The sequence below is a fragment of the Mauremys reevesii genome, linkage group 4 (assembly GCF_016161935.1).
Source record: "Mauremys reevesii isolate NIE-2019 linkage group 4, ASM1616193v1, whole genome shotgun sequence".
Classification (NCBI taxonomy): domain Eukaryota; kingdom Metazoa; phylum Chordata; order Testudines; family Geoemydidae; genus Mauremys; species Mauremys reevesii.
In genome coordinates, this window is record NC_052626.1 from 144,711,558 (window position 1) to 144,729,245 (window position 17,688).

The window sequence follows — 17,688 nt, forward strand, 5'->3', positions numbered from 1 at the left end:
AGGCTCGGGAGGGGGGTCCCAGTGGCAGGGGACAGAGAAGAGGCTGGGGAAGAAACTGGGGGGCCTCCCAGGGGAAGGGGAGGACAAGAGGCTAGGGGGGGCTCCCAGGAGTAGGGGACAGGAGAGGCTGGGGGGGCTTCCAGGGGCAGGTGACAGAGGAGAGGTTGGAGGGAGGAGAGGCTGGGGGGGCTCCCAGGGGTAGGGGACAGAGGAGAGGTTGGAGGGAGGAGAGGCTGGGGGCTCCCAGGGGCAGGGGACAGAGGAGAGGTGGAGGGGAGGAGAGGCTGGGTGAGGGAAGAAAGAGGCTGGGAGGGCTCCAAGGGGCAGGGGATGGAGGAGAGTCGTGGGAGGAAAGAGGCTGGGAGGGCTCCCAGGACAGGGGACGGAGGACAGGCTGGGGGCAAGAGGCTGGGGGCTCCCAGTGGCAGGGGACAGAGGAGAGGCGGGGGACGGAGGAGAGGCTGGAAGAGCTCCCAGTGGCAGGGGACAGAGGAGAGGCTGGGGGCTCCCAGGGCAGGGGACGGAGGACAGGCTGGGGGGGGGGGCAAGAGGCTGGAAGAGCTCCCAGGGGCAGGGGCCCGAGGAGAGGCTGGGGCGGGGCTCCCAGGGGCAGGGGACGGAGGAGAGGCTGGGGGGGCTCCCAGGGGCAGGGGAGAGGCTGGGGGTGGGGTGGGGAGGAGGAGAGGATGACACATCCCAGGCCCCCGCACTCAGGAAGCAGCCCTCCCTCCCCCCGCCAGCCCATCTGGAAGCAGTTGAGCAGCAGCCGTTTCCTGTGGAGGGGAGAAGGGAGGGGGGCCCAGCGGGAAGGGCAGCCAGCGCCAAGTGGGGAGCCAGGCTGTGGGCTCCCAACCCACCACCTCCTCCCACCCCAGCCAGCTCTGACAGCCACCCCCCCCCCCCGGGGGGCAGATCACATGCTGCTGCTGCCCCCACCACAACCCAGCCAGGAGCCAAGATGGGAGACGAGCCCCACCTGGGGGGGACAGACAGTAGGGGGGCTAGGAGCCAGGACTCCTGGGTTCTCCAGCAGAATGAAGACACAGACACATGCGCGTGGTGAAGCCCAGCCTGTATTTCTCCACGTACAGGAGCTTATTCAATACATTCCAGTGGTACACACCCAGCCCCTTGCCAGCAGAAAGCAGCGTCCCGGCCGCTGCTCCCCACAGCATGGGGGGTACTGCTAAGCACCCCCCGCAGCTGCCCTACCTGGGACCTAGGAAACAAGGCGGGGGCATCTCCCTGTGCAGACAAAGCACACACTGCCCTGCCCCAGTGACCGAGGGGTACCCTGCAGATCAGGGACTGAGCCCCGTCCAGTCAAGCCCCGCCCCCAACTGCTCTCCGTGGCCTCAGGTGGGGAATTGGGGTGCCCTGTGCCACAAAAGTAGGGGCACCCCCCCAATACGCCACAATCCCTTCCTCAGGGGAGGTTGCAGGCAGGATCCCACCCTGTGCCATGGCCGGGGGGGAATGACTCACCCAACAGAGAAGGGATTTCAAACTTTCCTGGGGGTCAGTGGCTCGTCCCCATTGCCCTGATTCCTCTCATCGCTGGGGTCCCATATCCCCATTCCTTACCTTGCCATTACCCCATTTCTCCCACTCAGTCCCCGCCACTATCCTAAGCATCAACCTCCCCACAGCTCTCTGACCTCCAAACTCCTCTATTCCCAACACCCGCCCCACCCCGAGAGGGGTACAGAGTGTGCCCTCAGCCAGCCCCCCACCCAGAGGGGCATGGGTAGTGCCCTCAGCCAGCCCCCAGCCTAGGTCCCATCAGTGCCCACTCCCCATGGCGTCTCCATGGCAACCTCCAGCAGCTCCTGGGCCAGTCCCTTGGGGTCTCCGGTGACTCGGAGGATCCGCGCCAGCGCGGCCGCTCGGCTGGTGGGCTCCTCCGACGCCCCCAGCAGGATGTAGCGGGCACAGCGCCGCAGCAGCTGCCCCCGGCCCAGCCGCTCCCCAAGCCGGTACAGCTGGTCCAGGCTGGCGCCCGGGCACAGGTACTGCCGGCACAACGCCTCCTCCACCAGCTCCTGCAGCTCGGGCAGCAGGAACTGCTCGGCCACCGCCAGCGTCTGCTCCGCCAGCTCCCCCTCGCCGGGTGGGAACGGGCCCCCCAGGGCCTGGCACGGCTCGCCCCGGCAGCCATGCAGGAAGTGGGTCAGCACCAGGAAGGGGGCAGGTGCCACCCCACGGATGGGCACCAGGGCCTGGCGTGCCTCAGCAAACCCGCCCGCCAGCATGGCCCGCAGGACGTCAGAGCCGGCGCACGCAGCCTGGCGCGAGGCCGGCACCGGGGTGCCCGAGTCCAACCGGAACTGCAGGTCCGCCCCGCTCGCCTTCACCAGCCGCTCGTAGGGGCACGGCGGGGAGGCTGCCAGCCGGGAGCGCTTGGGGGCGGGCGGGGCAGGGAGGGGGGCGGCAGCACCCAGCAGCAGGGAGAGCGAGTCCACGGCGTAGAAGGTGAAGGGCGGGTCGGCGCCACGTGTCAAGGCAGCCAGCAGGAGGCGCAGGCCAGAGTGCTCCAGGAGCAGCCTCCGGCAGAGGGACTTCTTCCTGGGGGAGGGGGTGAGAGGGGGAGAAATGGATCAGTCCCCAGATCGGCCCCCAGCCTCCTCCTTCCCTCCCCCTCACCAGATGGGCCCAGGACCTCCCTGAATCAGCCCCACAACCTCCATTCCCACCACCTCCTTCCAACAGCTGGGCCCAGCCCCATCCCCAACCAGCCCCCCCCCCCCCCCACCACATCCAGACACACCAGTGCCCACCCACCACTCCCCCTCCCCCCCCAGCACCACCCACCTGCAGATGAGGGGCAGGGCCATGGCACAGGCCACTTGGTCGGCCTCCGCGCCCGAAAGCAGCATGTGAGTGAGGACGCCCGCCCCGAAGGCCGACTCAGCCTGGACGCACAGATTGCACAGCAGGGTCTCGCCTGGGGAGGGGGCAGCATGTCAGAGCCTGGCCCCTCCCCCACCACAGAGCCCCCATCCCCCTGCCTCTGCAGCATGAGCCCCCCCACACCCCATCGCCCCGGGGCATGACACAGCTCCTGTGGCACAGCATCCCTCCATATCCTGCCCCCCGCCCCCCGATGGTGCCCAGCCCCCCCCAGCACAGCATTCCCTGCCGAGCCCCACGCCCTGCCACACAGTTCCCCCTAGTGCCACGCTGGGGCACTGTAAACCCGACAGTGGAAGGACAAGGCTCACCCCGAGTTGGGGAGCAGGAGACCCCATTAACTTAGAGCAGGGATTGGCAACCTTCAGCACGTGGCCTGTCAGGGAAAGCCGCTGGCAGGGTGGGCCGGCTTCCACTGGCTGCAGTTCACCGTGCCAGGCCAATGGAGGCGGCGGGAAGCAGCGCAGGCCGATGGACGTGCTGCCCGCGGCTTCCCGTCACCCCCATCGGCCTGGCACAGCGAACCGCGGCCAGTGGGAGCCGCGATCGGCTGCACCTGCGGACGCTGCAAGTAAACAAACTGACCCGGCCCGCCAGCGGCTTTCCCTGACGGGCCGCGTGCCAAAGGTTGCCAATCCCTGACCTACGGCAAACCCCAATTCCCTCAGAGAGAGAGAGTGTGTGGTGTCACCGGGTTAGGGCCACCAGAGAGAGGACCCCAGTACTCTGGGGACAAAGTGCTCTCACACTGGGATGCTGGGAGCCCCGTAATGCAGCAGGGTGACCCCCACAGCCCGAGACTGGGGCGCTCACCTACCCCTGGGGCGTAGCAGGGGGATCCCCATGCCCTGGGACTCACCCAACTCCTTGAACCGCCGGTACCCGCTGCCTGGACTTCTGGGGGTCTCATGTCCCACGGCGGCAGCCTCCTCTGGGGGCACGCCCAGCACCAGCCAGGCCCGCAGCAGGGAGGGGGCGTGGCAGCGCACGAACGCCTCCAGGCAGATGGGGTTGCACGTGAGCCGGTGCAGCAGCCGCAGGCAGCGGGGTAGCGGGGCTGGGGCTCCGGTGACATAGGCCAGCAGCCCCTGCAGCACTGGGCCAGTCACCAGGCTGCGGCTGGGGTCTTCGGCCTGGGAGAACCGGGAGAGCAGTAGCAGGGCCGGTGCCTCGGGGGCCGACAGCTCCTCCTCCCCACCCCACAGCAAGAACTGCGGGGCCAGGATCTCGCCCAGGGGATGGAACGGAGCCGGCGTGCAGGGGGCCGCGTCCGGATGGGGACGTGATTTGCTGCGGCGTCGCGAGGAGAAAGCAGCGGGCTGGGGCTCCAGGAAGTCATTGGCAAGGAGGCGCTGCTCAGTCCCGGCAGGAATCGGAGAAACCAGACGCAGATCCTTGGGAATTGGGCTTGGTGCCGGATTGGACCAGCTGGTCCCCATGGGAATTGGTGACATTGGATGCTCGGGAACGGGGCTCGGTGCCGGATCGGACTGGCTGGCCCCAGTGGGAATTGGTGACATTGGATGCTCGGGAACGGGGCTCGGTGCCGGATCAGACTGGCTGGCCCCGGTGGGAATTGGTGACACTGGATGCTCAGGAACGGGGCTCGGTGCCGGATCAGACTGGCTGGTCCCCATGGGAATTGGTGACATTGGATGCTCAGGAACGGGGCTCGGTGCCGGATCGGACCGGCTGGTCCCCATGGGAATTGGTGACATTGGATGCTCGGGAACGGGGCTCGGTGCTGGATCGGACTGGCTGGCCCCAGTGGGAATTGGTGACATTGGATGCTCAGGAACGGGGCTCGGTGCCGGATCAGACGGGCTGGCCCTGGTGGGAATTGGTGACATTGGATGCTCAGGAACGGGGCTCGGTGCCGGATCGGACTGGCTGGTCCCGGTGGGAATTGGTGGTGCCAGTGCTGGGCCTGGCTTGTCTGATGGTGCCGTGACGTGCCAGCCAGGCCCAGCTGGAACCAGCATGCCTGGACACAACTCTTCGGTGGCTGCTGCAGCCGGGAACCGTGCTGGATTTTGCAGGTCAGTCAGAGCGAAGTTTGGCGAGAGCTCCTCATTCGGGGTCGCCGATAGCGGCAACTGAACCTGCAGGTCCTGGGCGCTGCCGGCAGCATCCGGTGCAATCTGTGCCAGATGATCTTTCTTGGTCCCAGTGGACTTTGGTGTAGCCAGCAGCACCACGGGGGCTGCGCTGTGCTCGCCCGTCCTGACTGGATTTGGCAATGCCATACGTGGCCTGGCAGCTAAACGCGGTGCCCCGCCTGGCAGTAACGCTGCTGGATGGTGCCTGTCAGCTCTGGCTGTAGCCAAACGTGCCAAGGCTGGTGCCTCAGCACCTGGCGTCTCTGCCACATGGCTCCCATCAGCCCCGGTTGAGTCCGGCTCTGCCACGGGTGCCAAGCACTGCACCCTGGCAGCCGGATCCAACGACGGAGGAGCTAAGGGGGTGGGCGAGCTGAGCCCTGCAGGCAGCCGGCCAGGTCCCGGCGTGTCGTCCTGCAGCTCGAGGGTGGGGCTGAGGGAGCCGTCGGGGGACCACTGCGGGGAGAGGTCGCCGGGACTGGCAATGTAACCCTCGGAGAGCAGCCAGGACCTGCGGCAAGAGGGAAGGAGTGAGAGCCGGGTGCAGGGAGGAAAGGGGAACCAAGGAAGCCTACAGCAAGCAAGCGGGAACAGGGAAAGGAGACGAGCTAGTGAGCCAGGAGCACTGGAGGAAGCAGGGGGCGGGGAAAGCAGGGGAGCCCTGGGGCCGACAGGGAGCACTAGGGAGTGGGGAAAACCCCTCAAGCGAGCCCCAAGCGCACCGGGAGAGATGCTCACCTGAGTCTCTGGAAACTGGGTGACTCCCCTTCTGGTGCCCCGCTTTCCCGTCGCCCCTCGGCGGGGAAGTCAAAGGAGGCAGCATCCCGCTCGTCCTCGCTTTCTCCCTCCTCTTCCTTGGCCGCCTCCTCGCAGCGCGCAGCCCACTGGCCCTGGGCCACCAGCCGCTCCACCAGCAGGGCCACCAGCCCGCCGGCCTGCAGAACCTCCAGCGCCTCCTGGTCGTAGAAGAAGGCCACGAAGGCCATGACTACGCGGGCGTGGCAGCCTCGCTGGCGCCCATCCTGCAGCAGCGCCAGCAGCAGCTCCAGCCCACCGGCCTCCCGCACCCGGCTGCGGTTCATCGCCTCCCGGCAAAGCAGGCAGAGTGCCCTGACCAGGGGCTGCAGGATGGCGCCGGTGGCTCCCGCTCCGCGCCGGCGCTGGATCTCCCCCACCAGCACTGCCACGCCCCCGGCGTTGCCCACCGCCGGCCGCAGCATGCCCTGCAGGCAGAGATTGGACAGCGCCGAGATGGCCGCCTCCCGCACCGCCCGCTTGCTGTGCCCGGCTAACGCCACCAGGGGCGCCACCCCGCCCCCCAGGCTCAGCTGCTCGGCGCAGTCCCGGCTGCAGCCCTTGGTGAGCTCTAGCAGGGCCCGGGCGGCCGCAGCAGCCAGGGCGGGGTCGTCGGGGCTGGCAGCCAGGCGCTCGGAGATGACCCGCACTGCACCCTGCTGGGCCAGCGCCAGGCGGTGCGCTGGGGTGGCGCCCAGGTTGCGCAGGGCCCGAATGATGCTCTGTAGGCACTCGCTGTCCTGGGAGCTGGCAAGGACTTGCACCAGGGGTGGCACCGCGCCTGGGAGGGGTCAGAGGGAGAAAGGGGGTTAGTGAGCCCCAAATCCAGAGCATGAACCCCAATCACCCCCTCCCAGGTCAGCAGGGGACTCCCCAGTATGGAGGTGAACCCCACATGGCTCCTTTCCAGTATGGGGTGAACCCCAGTATTAACCTCATAAGGGATCAGAGATTGGGCTCCCCAATACAGGAGTGAACCCCATTATCCCCCAGGTCAGCAGGGCACTCCCTGGTATGGGGATGAGCCCCAATATTACCCCCATGCAAGCAAGCAGAGGGGAGCTCCCTGTATTGAATTATTCCCATTACCCCAGCCCAGGGCAGCAGGGGATGCCCAGTATGGGGTGAGCCTCAGTACTACCCTTCAGCTAGCAGGATCAGAGGGGCTCCCCACTATGGGGCAAGAATCCCAATTCCTAGTCTTCCCCCCTCCTCCTTTCGCAGGCTAGCAGGGGGGGCATGACCCTACTCACCGGCATCATGGATAGCCTGCAGGTTCTCTACATCAATGGCCAGGTTGCCCAGGGCCCGTGCTGTCCGGTTGTGGATACTTTCGACTCCAAGGGATTTCAAGATCTTCACTGGGGAGAGAGAGAGAAAGCATCTGTGAACCATGGTGAGTGCATTATCCCTCGCACAGAACTGAGATGCAGCCACCTCTGGGGTGGGTCACAGGGGCTGGTTATCCAGGGATCTCTCATCCAGTGCTGAGATGCAGCCACCTCTGGGGTGGAACACAGGGGCTGGTTATCCAGGGATCTCTCATCCAGTGCTGAGATGTAGCCGCTTCTGGGGAGGAGTAGGCAGACATGAGACACCCCAAGGAGAGGTGGAGGGGGCACAGGACCGTACCACCAATGGGGACCCATGCATGCATAGGGGGAACACCGAGCCACACCATACCCAGGGAAGGGAGAAATCAAAGCACAGCACTATTGCGGCACGAATGGGGGAGCCCAAATTCCACAATGGGGGAGTACAGGGGCCCCAGATGCTACCTCCCAGGGCAGGCAGGTGCCAGGTAACCCTGGACTGTGCCATGGGGGCTCGGCAGGGAACACCACACTCAACTCCAGCCTGGCAGGAATCCTGAAACATGCCACTTTGGTGGAGGGGGGGCACCCTGGACAGGACCATTTCAGCTCGGTGGGATTTAAGCTGCACCTCCAGGCTAACAGGTGCAAGGAGAACACAGACTGGGCCACTTTGGCCCGGCTCCAGAGGCCTGGGCATTGCAGGGTAACCCCAGACCATACCACTACATCTCAAGGGGACCACAGACAGTACCATTTTGACTCGGGGGGGGGACCCAGGCTGCACCCCCAGGCCTGGCAGAAGCAGTGTAACCCCAGACTGTACCACTCTGGCTCCCGGGGGGGGGACGGACACCCAGGCTGTACCCCCAGGCCTGGCAAGAGCAGGGTAACCCTGGACTGTACCACTCTGGCTCGGGGGGGGGGCGGACACCCAGGCTGTACCCCCAGGCCTGGCAGGGGGCCCGGACCGTACCATTTCGCGTCGGGGAATCCCCGCCGCGTCACTCACCCAGCGAGGGGATCCCCCCCAGCTCCCGCACCTGGGCCCGGCTCCCGCCCTCGGTGCAGCAGTTGCCCAGGATGCTGAGGGCCAGGTCGAGGGTGCGGCGGGGCCGGAGGGCCCCAGCCAGGAGCCCCAGCAGGGGCCCCAGCCCCCCGCGGGCCCGGAACCGCTCGATCCCGCCGGGCTGCTTGATGTGCCGGGTCCGCAGGGCCAGCAGGGCCCGGCCCAGCCCGGGCTCGGCCCCGCCCCGCAGCTGGGCCAGGCAGTAGCCCAGCGACTCGGCGGGGCAACTCCCCCCGGCTGCGGCGGCCATCGCGGGAGAGGCCCAAGGCCAAGAGCAACGGGGGAAGGCCCCCGCCCTTGAACAGGGTCCGGCCCGGGGGCATTGTGGGAGTTGTAGTTCGGGCCCCCCAGGGACCCGGCTAAAGGAGGCCAGAGGAACTACAATTCCCATGAGGTGCGGCGCCGGCGCGGGGCGAGCGCGATGCATTGTGGGGGCTGTAGTTCTGCTGCCCAGTGGAGCCAAAGGGAAGGACTACAGCTCCCAGAAGGCATAGCGTAGTTGAGGTGGGGGGGCAGGGAGCAATTCTCACCTCAGCTGGGGGAGTGGGTGCGGGGGCTGTCACACTGCCCTGGGGTCTGCCATCTGCCTGGCGCTGGCGAGTGGGGAGGAGTCAATAGAGAGGGGGAGGAGCCACCGAGAACCGGTGGGCGGGTTCAGAATGTTAAACAGCTGCTGCCTCCCACCCCAGAGCTGGCTGCATGATGCTAACTTTAATCCAGGAGCCAGCACTCCTGGGTCCTGTCCCCGGCTCTGGCAGGTAGGGTGACCAGATGTCCTAATTTTATAGGGACAGTCCTGATTTTGGGGTCTTTTTCTTATATAGGCTCCTATTACCCCCCACCCCCTGTCCTGATTTTTCACATTTGCTGTCTGGTCACCCTACGGGCAGGGCAGTGGGTTCGAGGGGTCATGGGAGCCAGGACTCTTGGGTTCTGTCATTGGCTGACTCACTTCCCCTGTTGGTGCCTCACTTCCCCACATGCAACACCAGGAGAAGATGCCCGACTGCAGTGGGGAGCAAACTTACCTTAGGCAGGGCTGAAAGCCCACCTAGGCATCAGCACCACACACACTGGATGTGGGGCCTACAGGTTGGTGGGGGCAGCTGCACCCTAGGTTCCTGTTTGGCACCAGTTCACCTAGCATTGCATCAGGGAGTTGGGAGGAACCACAGAGAAGACGTGAACCCACTGCCCCAGGATATGATCATAGACTCATAGGGTTAGAAGGGACTGCAAGTGTCATCTGCCTAACCCCCTGCAGGTGCCCAATAGACCCCTCTCCCCTGCCAGAACCGAGGATAGAACCCAGGAGTCCTGGCTCCCGTGCCCCCTCCTAACCGCTAGACCCCATCCCTATTATCTCTTCTCCCCGACATAGCTGTGCAGGGCGCTAACCCCTCAGGGGCGCTGGGCCCCTGGAGAGAGACGGAGGTTATAAGCAAGGACAACATGACCTCTCTCTGCACCACCCCCAGGCCTGTGGGGAGATCAGCTGTTGGGGTGAAGCGCAGCAAAGTTTACACTGTCAGCAGCTGCCTGTTTATAGGCTCCCAGCTAGGAGAGGAAGATACTTCCCTCTGGGTACAGCACAGACCAGTTCCCACAAGCTGGCCCAGTTATCCAAACTGGTTCCCAGTCAGATTTGTGGACAAAGAGAGAGAGTCCCCTGTCCCCACATGCCTTTGAGACCTGAGCCCCCCCCAAAAAAACTGGCCCTGAGTCCAGACTCCCCTGGTTTAACTCATTGGACCCCCCATCCCCTCTCAGAGCTCTGAGGAGAACCCGGGAGTCCTGACTCCCAGCCCTCCCCCATCCCACTCACTACACTAACCCACTAGACCCTGCCCCCATTCATGACTGTCATGGTCAGTGCAGGTCACGGTGGGGAAGCTGCCAACCTTGCGAATTTAAAACCCTTGGTTGGGGCCGTGGTGTGTCACCAGAATGATCTGGCCTCATCCTCCTGCCCTGTTTTCAGAGAGTCCCAGCGATGACATGTCTCCAGGCTAGAGAACCAGTCGGGGCAGGGGTGCAGGATAGAGACCAACTTTGACCCTTCTTGCACCCTCCCTGTCCTGGGACCAGGACACCTGGTTATCTCCCCGGCTCTGGGAGGGGAGTGGGGTCTAGTAGGTGAGATGGGAGGTTCTGAGTGAGGACTCCTGGGTTCTAGCCCCAGCTGGGGGGCACAAGGAAGTCTTCTGGCTCCGGGAGACCTGTGGGTATTCCCCACCTGTCAAGCAGGGTGTGTGAACGACACCAGCCTGACACTGTTGTGAGTCAGTCCCAGCCAGTTGTGTTGGGAATGAGAAGCTGTAAACCCAGGAAGCATGGTTGCTCCATCCGCCCAGCTTGAGTTTCAGCAGATGGGGAAACAGATCAAGGTATCATGGGGTCATGGGAGATGACATCAGCATCTTCTCCTTGCTCCTATGCCAGCTGCCGAACCTCCTCGGGGGCTATGAACACACCTAGCTGTTCAATAGAGGGGGCTGGCCCAATGCCCCAGAGCAGCACTAGGGGGCACTGTGCTGCGGGCAGCAGAGTAGGGGCTCAATAGAGGGCGCTCCTCCATTGTCGTCAGTCTGACCCCAAAGCCCCAGTGCATCCCTAGGAGGTGCTGTGGTGCAGGGAGTGGGGTGGGAGGGGCTCAATAGGGGGCGCTCTCTATCCTCTGAGTGCCAATAACTGAGGGTGGCAAAAATCTAGTCAAATAATTTAGGGATGGGGGCTGAGCTCCAGGACACCTGGGTTCTGTCCTCAGCTCTGAGTGGGGAGTGGGATCTAGTGGGTTAGAGCAGGGGGGACTCCTGGGTTCCCTCCCCAGCTCTAGGTGGGCAACACCGGGCAGTGGTTCAGGGACATCCGCTCACCCCACTTCCAGCAGCGGGGTACATGCTCTGCCCCACGCTGGGCTGCTCTGTGTCACTTCCTCCTTGCGCCATCTCCCCCGCACATCCCTTCCAAGGAGAGCGAGAGTTGATGTGAGCATCTGGGGCCAGCATTCCCCCCACAGGGGGTGCCCACAGCCTCCCGGGGGGGGGGGGGCCTGCCACCGGGGGCTGCCGCCATAAGGGAGACATGTCCAGATTGGTGCCCCTTTCTCCTCTTTCCCACCGTCCCCCTCTTGCCTTCCCTCCTTTCTCTTTCTGCTCCCTGGTTTTCTCTCTCCCTCCCTCCCCCACCTCCCTCTGTCCCTGCCCCACCCCGTGGATGTAACTCATCCCTTCCCTGTAATTCCACCCCCGGCCGCGCTGGGCTGGGCTGGGCTGGGCTGGGGTGTGACCCCGTGTATATAAGGAGCTGCGAGGAGCCCTTCTCCCCTGCAGTGTGACCTTCCCCCACCAGAGCAGGTGAGAGCTGCTCGCTGCCGAGCATCCCTAGGGGCCTGTCCCCTCTAGGGGCGCCAGCTCCAGGGGTGGGAAATGGGGCATGGGCCCGTCCCCTCTAGAGACGTCATTGGCTGGGGGTGGAAAATAGGGCACTGGGGGCCAGTTCCCCCCCAGGGGCACTGCTGGCCCTAGGGGTGGAAAATGGGGCATGGGCTCATCCCCTCTAGGGCACAGGCTCCGATCTGGCCCCAGAGTGGGGCCTGGCTGGCTCAGAACAGGGGAGTTCAATCCAGACTCTCCAATCCTTCCTCCAGGTTGCTCTCAGCAGGTGACATCGGGAGACATGAATCCCACCTGGGTCCAGCACCTCATTGTCCTGGGGACGCTGCTGGGAGCCGGCAACACCAGTACGGATAACGCTGCTCCCCATCCCCCCTGATCCTCCTCTAAAGTGACCCTCCCTGCAGGGGCCAAGCCCAGGGGAGGGGGCAGCAGGATGTGGTTATTTATTGGCTACCTCCCGGCTCTGACCCCCTCCCCCACCTTTCTTTCTCTCCTGCAGATACCTGGTGCTATGAAGACCCAAAATGCGGTAAGAGAAACCATCCATCCCCTGTGACACAGACATCCACCCTCTGACCTCACCCAGTGTGGGAGTTCATTACGGTTTTCCCACATTTCGATGGGTCGGAAACTGAGGCACAGAGAAGGGCAGGGTCAGCATTCCAGAGCCAGGGATAGAACCCAGGAATCCTCACTCCCAGCCCTGGGTCTTGGCCACCAGTCCGGGGGGGGCTCTGCATTTTAATTTATTTTTAAATGAAACTTCTTAAACATTTTAAAAACCTTACTGACTTTACATACAACAATAGTTTAGTTATATATTATAGACTTACAGAAAGAGACCTTCTAAAAATGTTAAAATGTATGACTGGCACGCAAAACCTTAAATCAGAGTGAATAAATGAAGACTCGGCACAGCACTTCTGAAAGGCTGCCGACCCCTGCACTAGACAGCATTCCCTGGCCCTAGCTGCAGCAAGGACTCAGGAGTCCTGACTCCCAGTTCCCCCACTTTATCCCACCAGAGCCCACTCCCCTGCCAGAATCAGGGACAGAACCCAGGAATCCTCCTCGACTAAATTTTGCATCATGCAGCCACCTCTGGGGTGGGTGACAGCAGCTGATTAACATTCTGACTCCTCCCCCATTTCCTTCTCTGGCCCTTCCCCCTCCCTGTTGGCTCCTCCCCTCTCGGCAGGTCCAGAGACATGGGCGGCTCTGGGGCACTGTAGCGGCACCAGGCAGTCCCCGATCAACATCATCACCCCTGCGGCTGTCCACAATCCCCACCTGGGGGCTGTGTCCCTCGCTGGCTATGGGGATGCCGGGAAGCTTATCTCCATGGAAAACACGGGGAAGACAGGTAGGTACAGAGTGACCCCTAAAGCGAGCACCCTGCGCTGCCGTGCCGGATCCCTGGTTCCTAGAGCCAGAAGTAGGCACTTTAGCACCTGTGGTGAGCAAAGATATTTGTGCCCCCAGAGGCGACACGTGGGGCGGGGGCAGGCAGGGTCCTGTGCCCCCCCCCCCAATTTTGCCTTCCATTTAGCACAGAAGGGGATAGGAGCTGTGCCCTCGCCCTGCCTGGGGAGCACCTGGCTGTGCAGAGGTGGCCTGGCTCAGTGCACAGAGCAGGGAGGGCCGCCTGGAAGCCAGCCAGCACCCCGGCTCCCACAGCTCCGAGAGCCAGGGGCCCAAGCGGGCAGGCGGCTCCCACCAGCTTCTGATCCGCCAGCTCCTGGCAGGAGGCGACAGTTTTCAAACAGTGAGGCACACCTGGCTGGCAGCCCCGCTCACCCCGCCCATGTTACAGCCCTGGTGGGTCCCATTCCCCACCCTGGTCTCTCCCCCAGGGGTGAGTGCTCAGAGCTGTCACTCCGGACGCCTGGGTCCCATTCCCTGTGTTGGTCTCTCTCCCTCATCACAGTGTACGTGCATTTAGCGGATGGGCTCCGTCTCAGCGCCCAGGGGCTCCCAGCTACCTACACAGCCAAATCCTTCCACCTGCACTGGGGCCAGGGGGCAGCCCGGCCTGGCTCGGAGCATTTCATCAATCACAAAGGGTTCTCCATGGAGGTGAGAGAGGCAGGGGGCGCAGCGCTGGCCCCAATGCCCCAGTGCAGAACTAAGAGGGAGCTGTGAGGTCTGGAGTGGGCGGTGGGGCTTAGCAGGGGGCACTGTGCTGCAGGGGGTGGGCGAGGGCTCAGCAGGGGGCGCTGTGCTGGAGGTAGTGGGCAGGGGATTAGTGGGGGTGCTGTGCTGCAGGGGCTGGGTGGGTGCTCAGCAGGGGGCACTGTGCTGCAGGGGGTGGGCCAGGGGCGGCTCCAGGCCCCAGCACGCCAAGCGCGTGCTTGGGGCTGCACGCCGCGGGGGATGCTCTGCCGGTCACCGGGAGGGCCGCAGGCGGCTCCCGTGGACCCCCCTGCAGCACAGCCCCCCGCTGCATGCTGCCATGCTTGGGGCAGCGAAATGGCTAGAGCCGCCCCTGGGGTGGCCGGGGGCTAAGCAGCGGGCACTGTGCTGCAGGGGGTGGGCGGGAGATCAGTAGGGAGGCGCTGTGCTGCAGGGGGTGGGATCGGTAGGGAAGTGCTGTGCTGCAGGGGGTGGGTGGGGGATCAGTAGGAGGTGCTGTGCTGCAGGGAGCAGCCGGGGGCTCCATAGGGGGCGCTCTCCAATTTTTCTCTCTCTCCCCCTTTAGCTCCACATTGTTCATACCAAGAACAACCTGAGCACCACTGATGCCCTGAAGGATCCCGAGGGAATTGCTGTGCTGGCCTTCTTCATCCAGGTGAGGCAGTGCAGGGCGATGAGCCCGGACGCCTGGGTTCTATCCCCAGCTCTGAACAGGCAGCAGGGTTTAATAAGTTAGAACAGCGGGGGCTGGGCAGCAGGACTCCTGGGTTCTCTGGGTGGGAAGTGGTATCTAATGATTCGAGGAGGGGCTGGAGTCTTACTCTGAGTCACACTAGGACTCCCAGTCCTCCCCATGCCTCAGTTTCCCTATTTGCTGTACTCATGTGATCTTGTCCCTCAGGCAACAGCCCATGCACGCCCCTCCCCCTCCTGGGATTCCTTCACCCAGCACCTGAAGAAGGTGGCTCTGAAGGGTGAGTATCCCCTGAACTGGGGCGCGGGAGAGGTGGATTACGGCTGGCCTAGCATTGGGGCTGGGGACAGTACAGCTCTGTGCCACCAGGGGGCGAGAGAGAACAATGGATGCGAGGAGGCGGGTGGGGGCGAGGAGTCCGGACTACTGGGTTCTGTCCCTAAGCTGGCAGGAGAGTGGGATCTAGTGGGTTAGAGCAGGGGGGTTGGGAGCTAGGACTCCTGGGTTCTATCCCCAGCTCCGGGAGGGGCCGAGCTGGGCCCTCACTCTCCCTCTGCCCCTCCAGGGGAGGATACGGATCTGGAAGGCTCCTTCTCTCTGACGGGGCTCCTGGGCTCGGTGGACCTAGCCCGCTATTACCGCTACCAGGGTTCCCTCACCACCCCCAACTGTGATGAAGTCGTGGTCTGGACTGTCTTCCCCGATCCCATCCTGGTGCCTCCTGACGTGGTGAGTGCGAGTGTGCGTGTAGGGTGGAGGGAAGGGACTCCTGGGTTCTCTCCCCAGCTCTGGAAGGGGAGTGGGCTCTGGCGGGTGAGAGCAGCAGCGGCTGGGAGTCAGGACTCCTGGGTTCTCTCCCCAGCTCTGGAAGGGGAGTGGGCTCTGGCGGGTGAGAGCAGCAGCGGCTGGGAGTCAGGACTCCTGGGTTCTCTCCCCAGCTCTGGGAGGGGAGTGGGCTCTGGCAGGTGAGAGCAGCAGCGGCTGGGAGTCAGGACTCCTGGGTTCTCTCCCCAGCTCTGGGAGGGGAGTGGGCTCTGGCAGGTGAGAGCAGCAGCGGCTGGGAGTCAGGACTCCTGGGTTCTCTCCCCAGCTCTGGGAGGGGAGTGGGCTCTGGCTGGTGAGAGCAGCAGCGGCTGGGAGTCAGGACTCCTGGGTTCTCTCCCCAGCTCTGGGAGGGGAGTGGGCTCTGGCAGGTGAGAGCAGCAGCGGCTGGGAGTCAGGACTCCTGGGTTCTCTCCCCAGCTCTGGGAGGGGAGTGGGCTCTGGCAGGTGAGAGCAGCAGCGGCTGGGAGTCAGGACTCCTGGGTTCTCTCCCCAGCTCTGGGAGGGGAGTGGGCTCTGGCGGGTGAGAGCAGCAGCGGCTGGGAGTCAGGACTCCTGGGTTCTCTCCCCAGCTCTGGGAGGGGAGTGGGCTCTGGTGGGTGAGAGCAGCAGGGGCTGGGAGTCAGGACTCCTGGGTCCTTTTTCCAGCTCCCCTCCCCTCTGCTGTTCATACCCCCTGTCTCTGCTCCAAAGTGATCCCCATCAGAACCTTCTCAGTTCTCTCCATTGATGGGGTGTCCTCCGCTCCACTCAGTAGAGCACCCCAAATTTGCCTCCTCCCTCAATTTGCCCCTCCCCCACTAATCAGACTCCCTCCCCACAGGTGGCTGCGTTCCCCTCCATCCTCAACTCCACAGACTCAGATTCTGGGCCCCGGCTGCAGAACAACTACCGGCCTCTGCAGAGCCTTGGGGATCGCCAAGTGGAGGCCTCGGTGGCCCTCCGAGTCGCCCCCAGCTCCTCTTCCACCCCACGGCCTGCAGCCTTGATCCCTCTACTCATCAGTATCGCAGCAATCACCTGGCAGCTATAGGGGGACAGAGCCAGACGCCTAGAGGCTGGACTTAGGCAGGGGAAGTGCTGGGAGACAGGTCTCCTGGGTTCTATTCCTGGTTCAGCCACAGACTTTGTGACCATCCTCAAGAGCCATCACCGCTCTGGGCCTCAGTTTCCCCATCTATAACATAGAGATAGGTTTTGCTCCACAGTCCTGGAGACAGCATTGATCACAGTCCTCTTGGAGACTGGGAGGGAACGTACCCATCAGCTAATATTGCTCAGGAGGAATGGATCGCAAGCCCCCCACTGCCAGGAGTTTGGACTGAGTGGGCACAGCGGGGGGGTGACATTGCACTCCATATGCTTTATAAAAGAATGCTCATAAATGTAAATATGGTGTAACTGGAATATGCTTTATGCACAAGGTCTTTTGTAAGATATCATTACAAGGGTTATAACCTACTGAATATATTCCTCCTATTTGTATGCATGGATTATTCTTGTATGAAGTATAACTCTGAGGTCCTATTGTAATTATGCAAAGTGTGGGCCATAATACTGGAATCCATTTTAAATCTGGTACTTTTCCATTTAGAAGGAGGGGTGGGGACCCAGAGAGACAAAAGTTTCCTGCCTTGAGCCAAAGCTATAAAAGGGGGTGGAACAGGACAAAGAAGGCCAGTCATGAGAACATTCCTGCTTCCCACCTAGGGCTGCCAGTCATGAGAAAGCTCCTGTTATCCCTGGAACTAACAAGGACTGTACCAGGGGAAAGGATTGGGCCCAGACTAGGAAGGAGTCTAGTCTGTGAAAGAAGCTTATTGGAACATCTCTGAGGGTGAGATTTTACCTATAATCAGTTTCTTAGTGTATTAGGCTTATATTTGCGTGTGTTTGCTTTATTTTGTGTGTTGACTTACCTTGTTCTGCCTGTTATTACTTGAAATGCCTTAAATCCTACTTTTTATACTTAATAAAATCACTTTTGTTTATTAATGAACCCAGAGTAAGTGATTAATACCGGGGCGGGGAGAGGGGACAGCTGTGCATATCTCTCTATCAGTGTTATAGAGGATAAACAATTTTCTGAGTTTACCCTGTATAAGCTTTATAGAGAGTAAAATGGATTTATTTGGGGGTTGGATCCCATTGGGAGCTGGGTGTCTGGGTGCTGCAGATAGGCAACATGCTGAGCAGTTTTTTGTGAAAGTCTGCAGCTTTGGGGACGTGGTTCAGACCTGGGTCTGTGTTGCAGCAGGCCTGTATGTCTGGCTCAACAAGGCAGGGTTCTGGAGTCCCAAGCTGGCAGGGAAAATGAGCTCAGAGCTAATTTCAGCACATCAGGTTACAGTCCCAAGGGTATCCCTGTGACCTAACCTGTTACAGGGGGGTTTGCTGAGCAGTGTGTGTGTGTCCATCCGTCTGTCCTCCTGCCCCCTGCTGGAGGGATGAGCTC

The 17,688-nt window shown here is 62.7% G+C and overlaps 2 protein-coding genes across 3 annotated transcripts; one reads left to right on the forward strand and one right to left on the reverse strand.

Moving 5' to 3' along the window:
* Positions 1-1,054: 1,054 nt before the first annotated feature.
* ARMC5 (armadillo repeat containing 5) lies at positions 1,055-8,463 on the reverse strand. 2 transcript variants are annotated; one of them, XM_039533890.1, is made up of 7 exons: positions 8,130-8,463; positions 7,058-7,165; positions 5,748-6,585; positions 3,770-5,520; positions 2,812-2,944; positions 1,756-2,565; positions 1,055-1,716 (listed from the first exon to the last, which is right to left on the reverse strand). In XM_039533890.1, the coding sequence occupies exons 1-6, from the start codon at positions 8,434-8,436 to the stop codon at positions 1,773-1,775; spliced, it is 3,930 nt and encodes a 1,309-aa protein (XP_039389824.1). In that variant the 5' UTR covers positions 8,437-8,463; the 3' UTR covers positions 1,055-1,716; positions 1,756-1,772. The 2 variants fall into 2 exon arrangements, with proteins under 2 accessions (XP_039389824.1, XP_039389823.1); XM_039533889.1 differs by having other exon boundaries at positions 1,055-2,565.
* A 3,066-nt stretch (positions 8,464-11,529) lies between these two features.
* LOC120403224 (carbonic anhydrase 4-like) lies at positions 11,530-16,663 on the forward strand. The gene is made up of 9 exons (XM_039534083.1): positions 11,530-11,542; positions 11,836-11,937; positions 12,078-12,113; positions 12,783-12,947; positions 13,512-13,660; positions 14,283-14,372; positions 14,619-14,691; positions 14,977-15,140; positions 16,057-16,663. Exons 2-9 carry the CDS (start codon positions 11,865-11,867, stop codon positions 16,264-16,266), a joined length of 960 nt encoding a protein of 319 aa, XP_039390017.1. The 5' UTR covers positions 11,530-11,542; positions 11,836-11,864; the 3' UTR covers positions 16,267-16,663.
* The last annotated feature ends 1,025 nt before the right edge of the window (positions 16,664-17,688 follow it).

Excerpts from the sequence above, each read along its gene's own strand:
- LOC120403224 (XM_039534083.1), top strand. The coding sequence starts at position 11,865 with ATGAATCCCACCTGGGTCCAGCACCTCATTGTCCTGGGGACGCTGCTG. Across the intron at positions 14,373-14,618 it reads TGCTGGCCTTCTTCATCCAG|GCAACAGCCCATGCACGCCC; the intron begins GTGAGGCAGTGC and ends CTTGTCCCTCAG. Across the intron at positions 15,141-16,056 it reads TCCTGGTGCCTCCTGACGTG|GTGGCTGCGTTCCCCTCCAT; the intron begins GTGAGTGCGAGT and ends CCCTCCCCACAG.
- ARMC5 (XM_039533890.1), bottom strand. The coding sequence starts at position 8,436 with ATGGCCGCCGCAGCCGGGGGGAGTTGCCCCGCCGAGTCGCTGGGCTAC. Across the intron at positions 2,945-3,769 it reads CCGGCGGTTCAAGGAGTTGG|GCGAGACCCTGCTGTGCAAT; the intron begins GTGAGTCCCAGG and ends CCCCCTCCCCAG. Across the intron at positions 2,566-2,811 it reads GCCCTGCCCCTCATCTGCAG|GAAGAAGTCCCTCTGCCGGA; the intron begins GTGGGTGGTGCT and ends CCCCTCCCCCAG.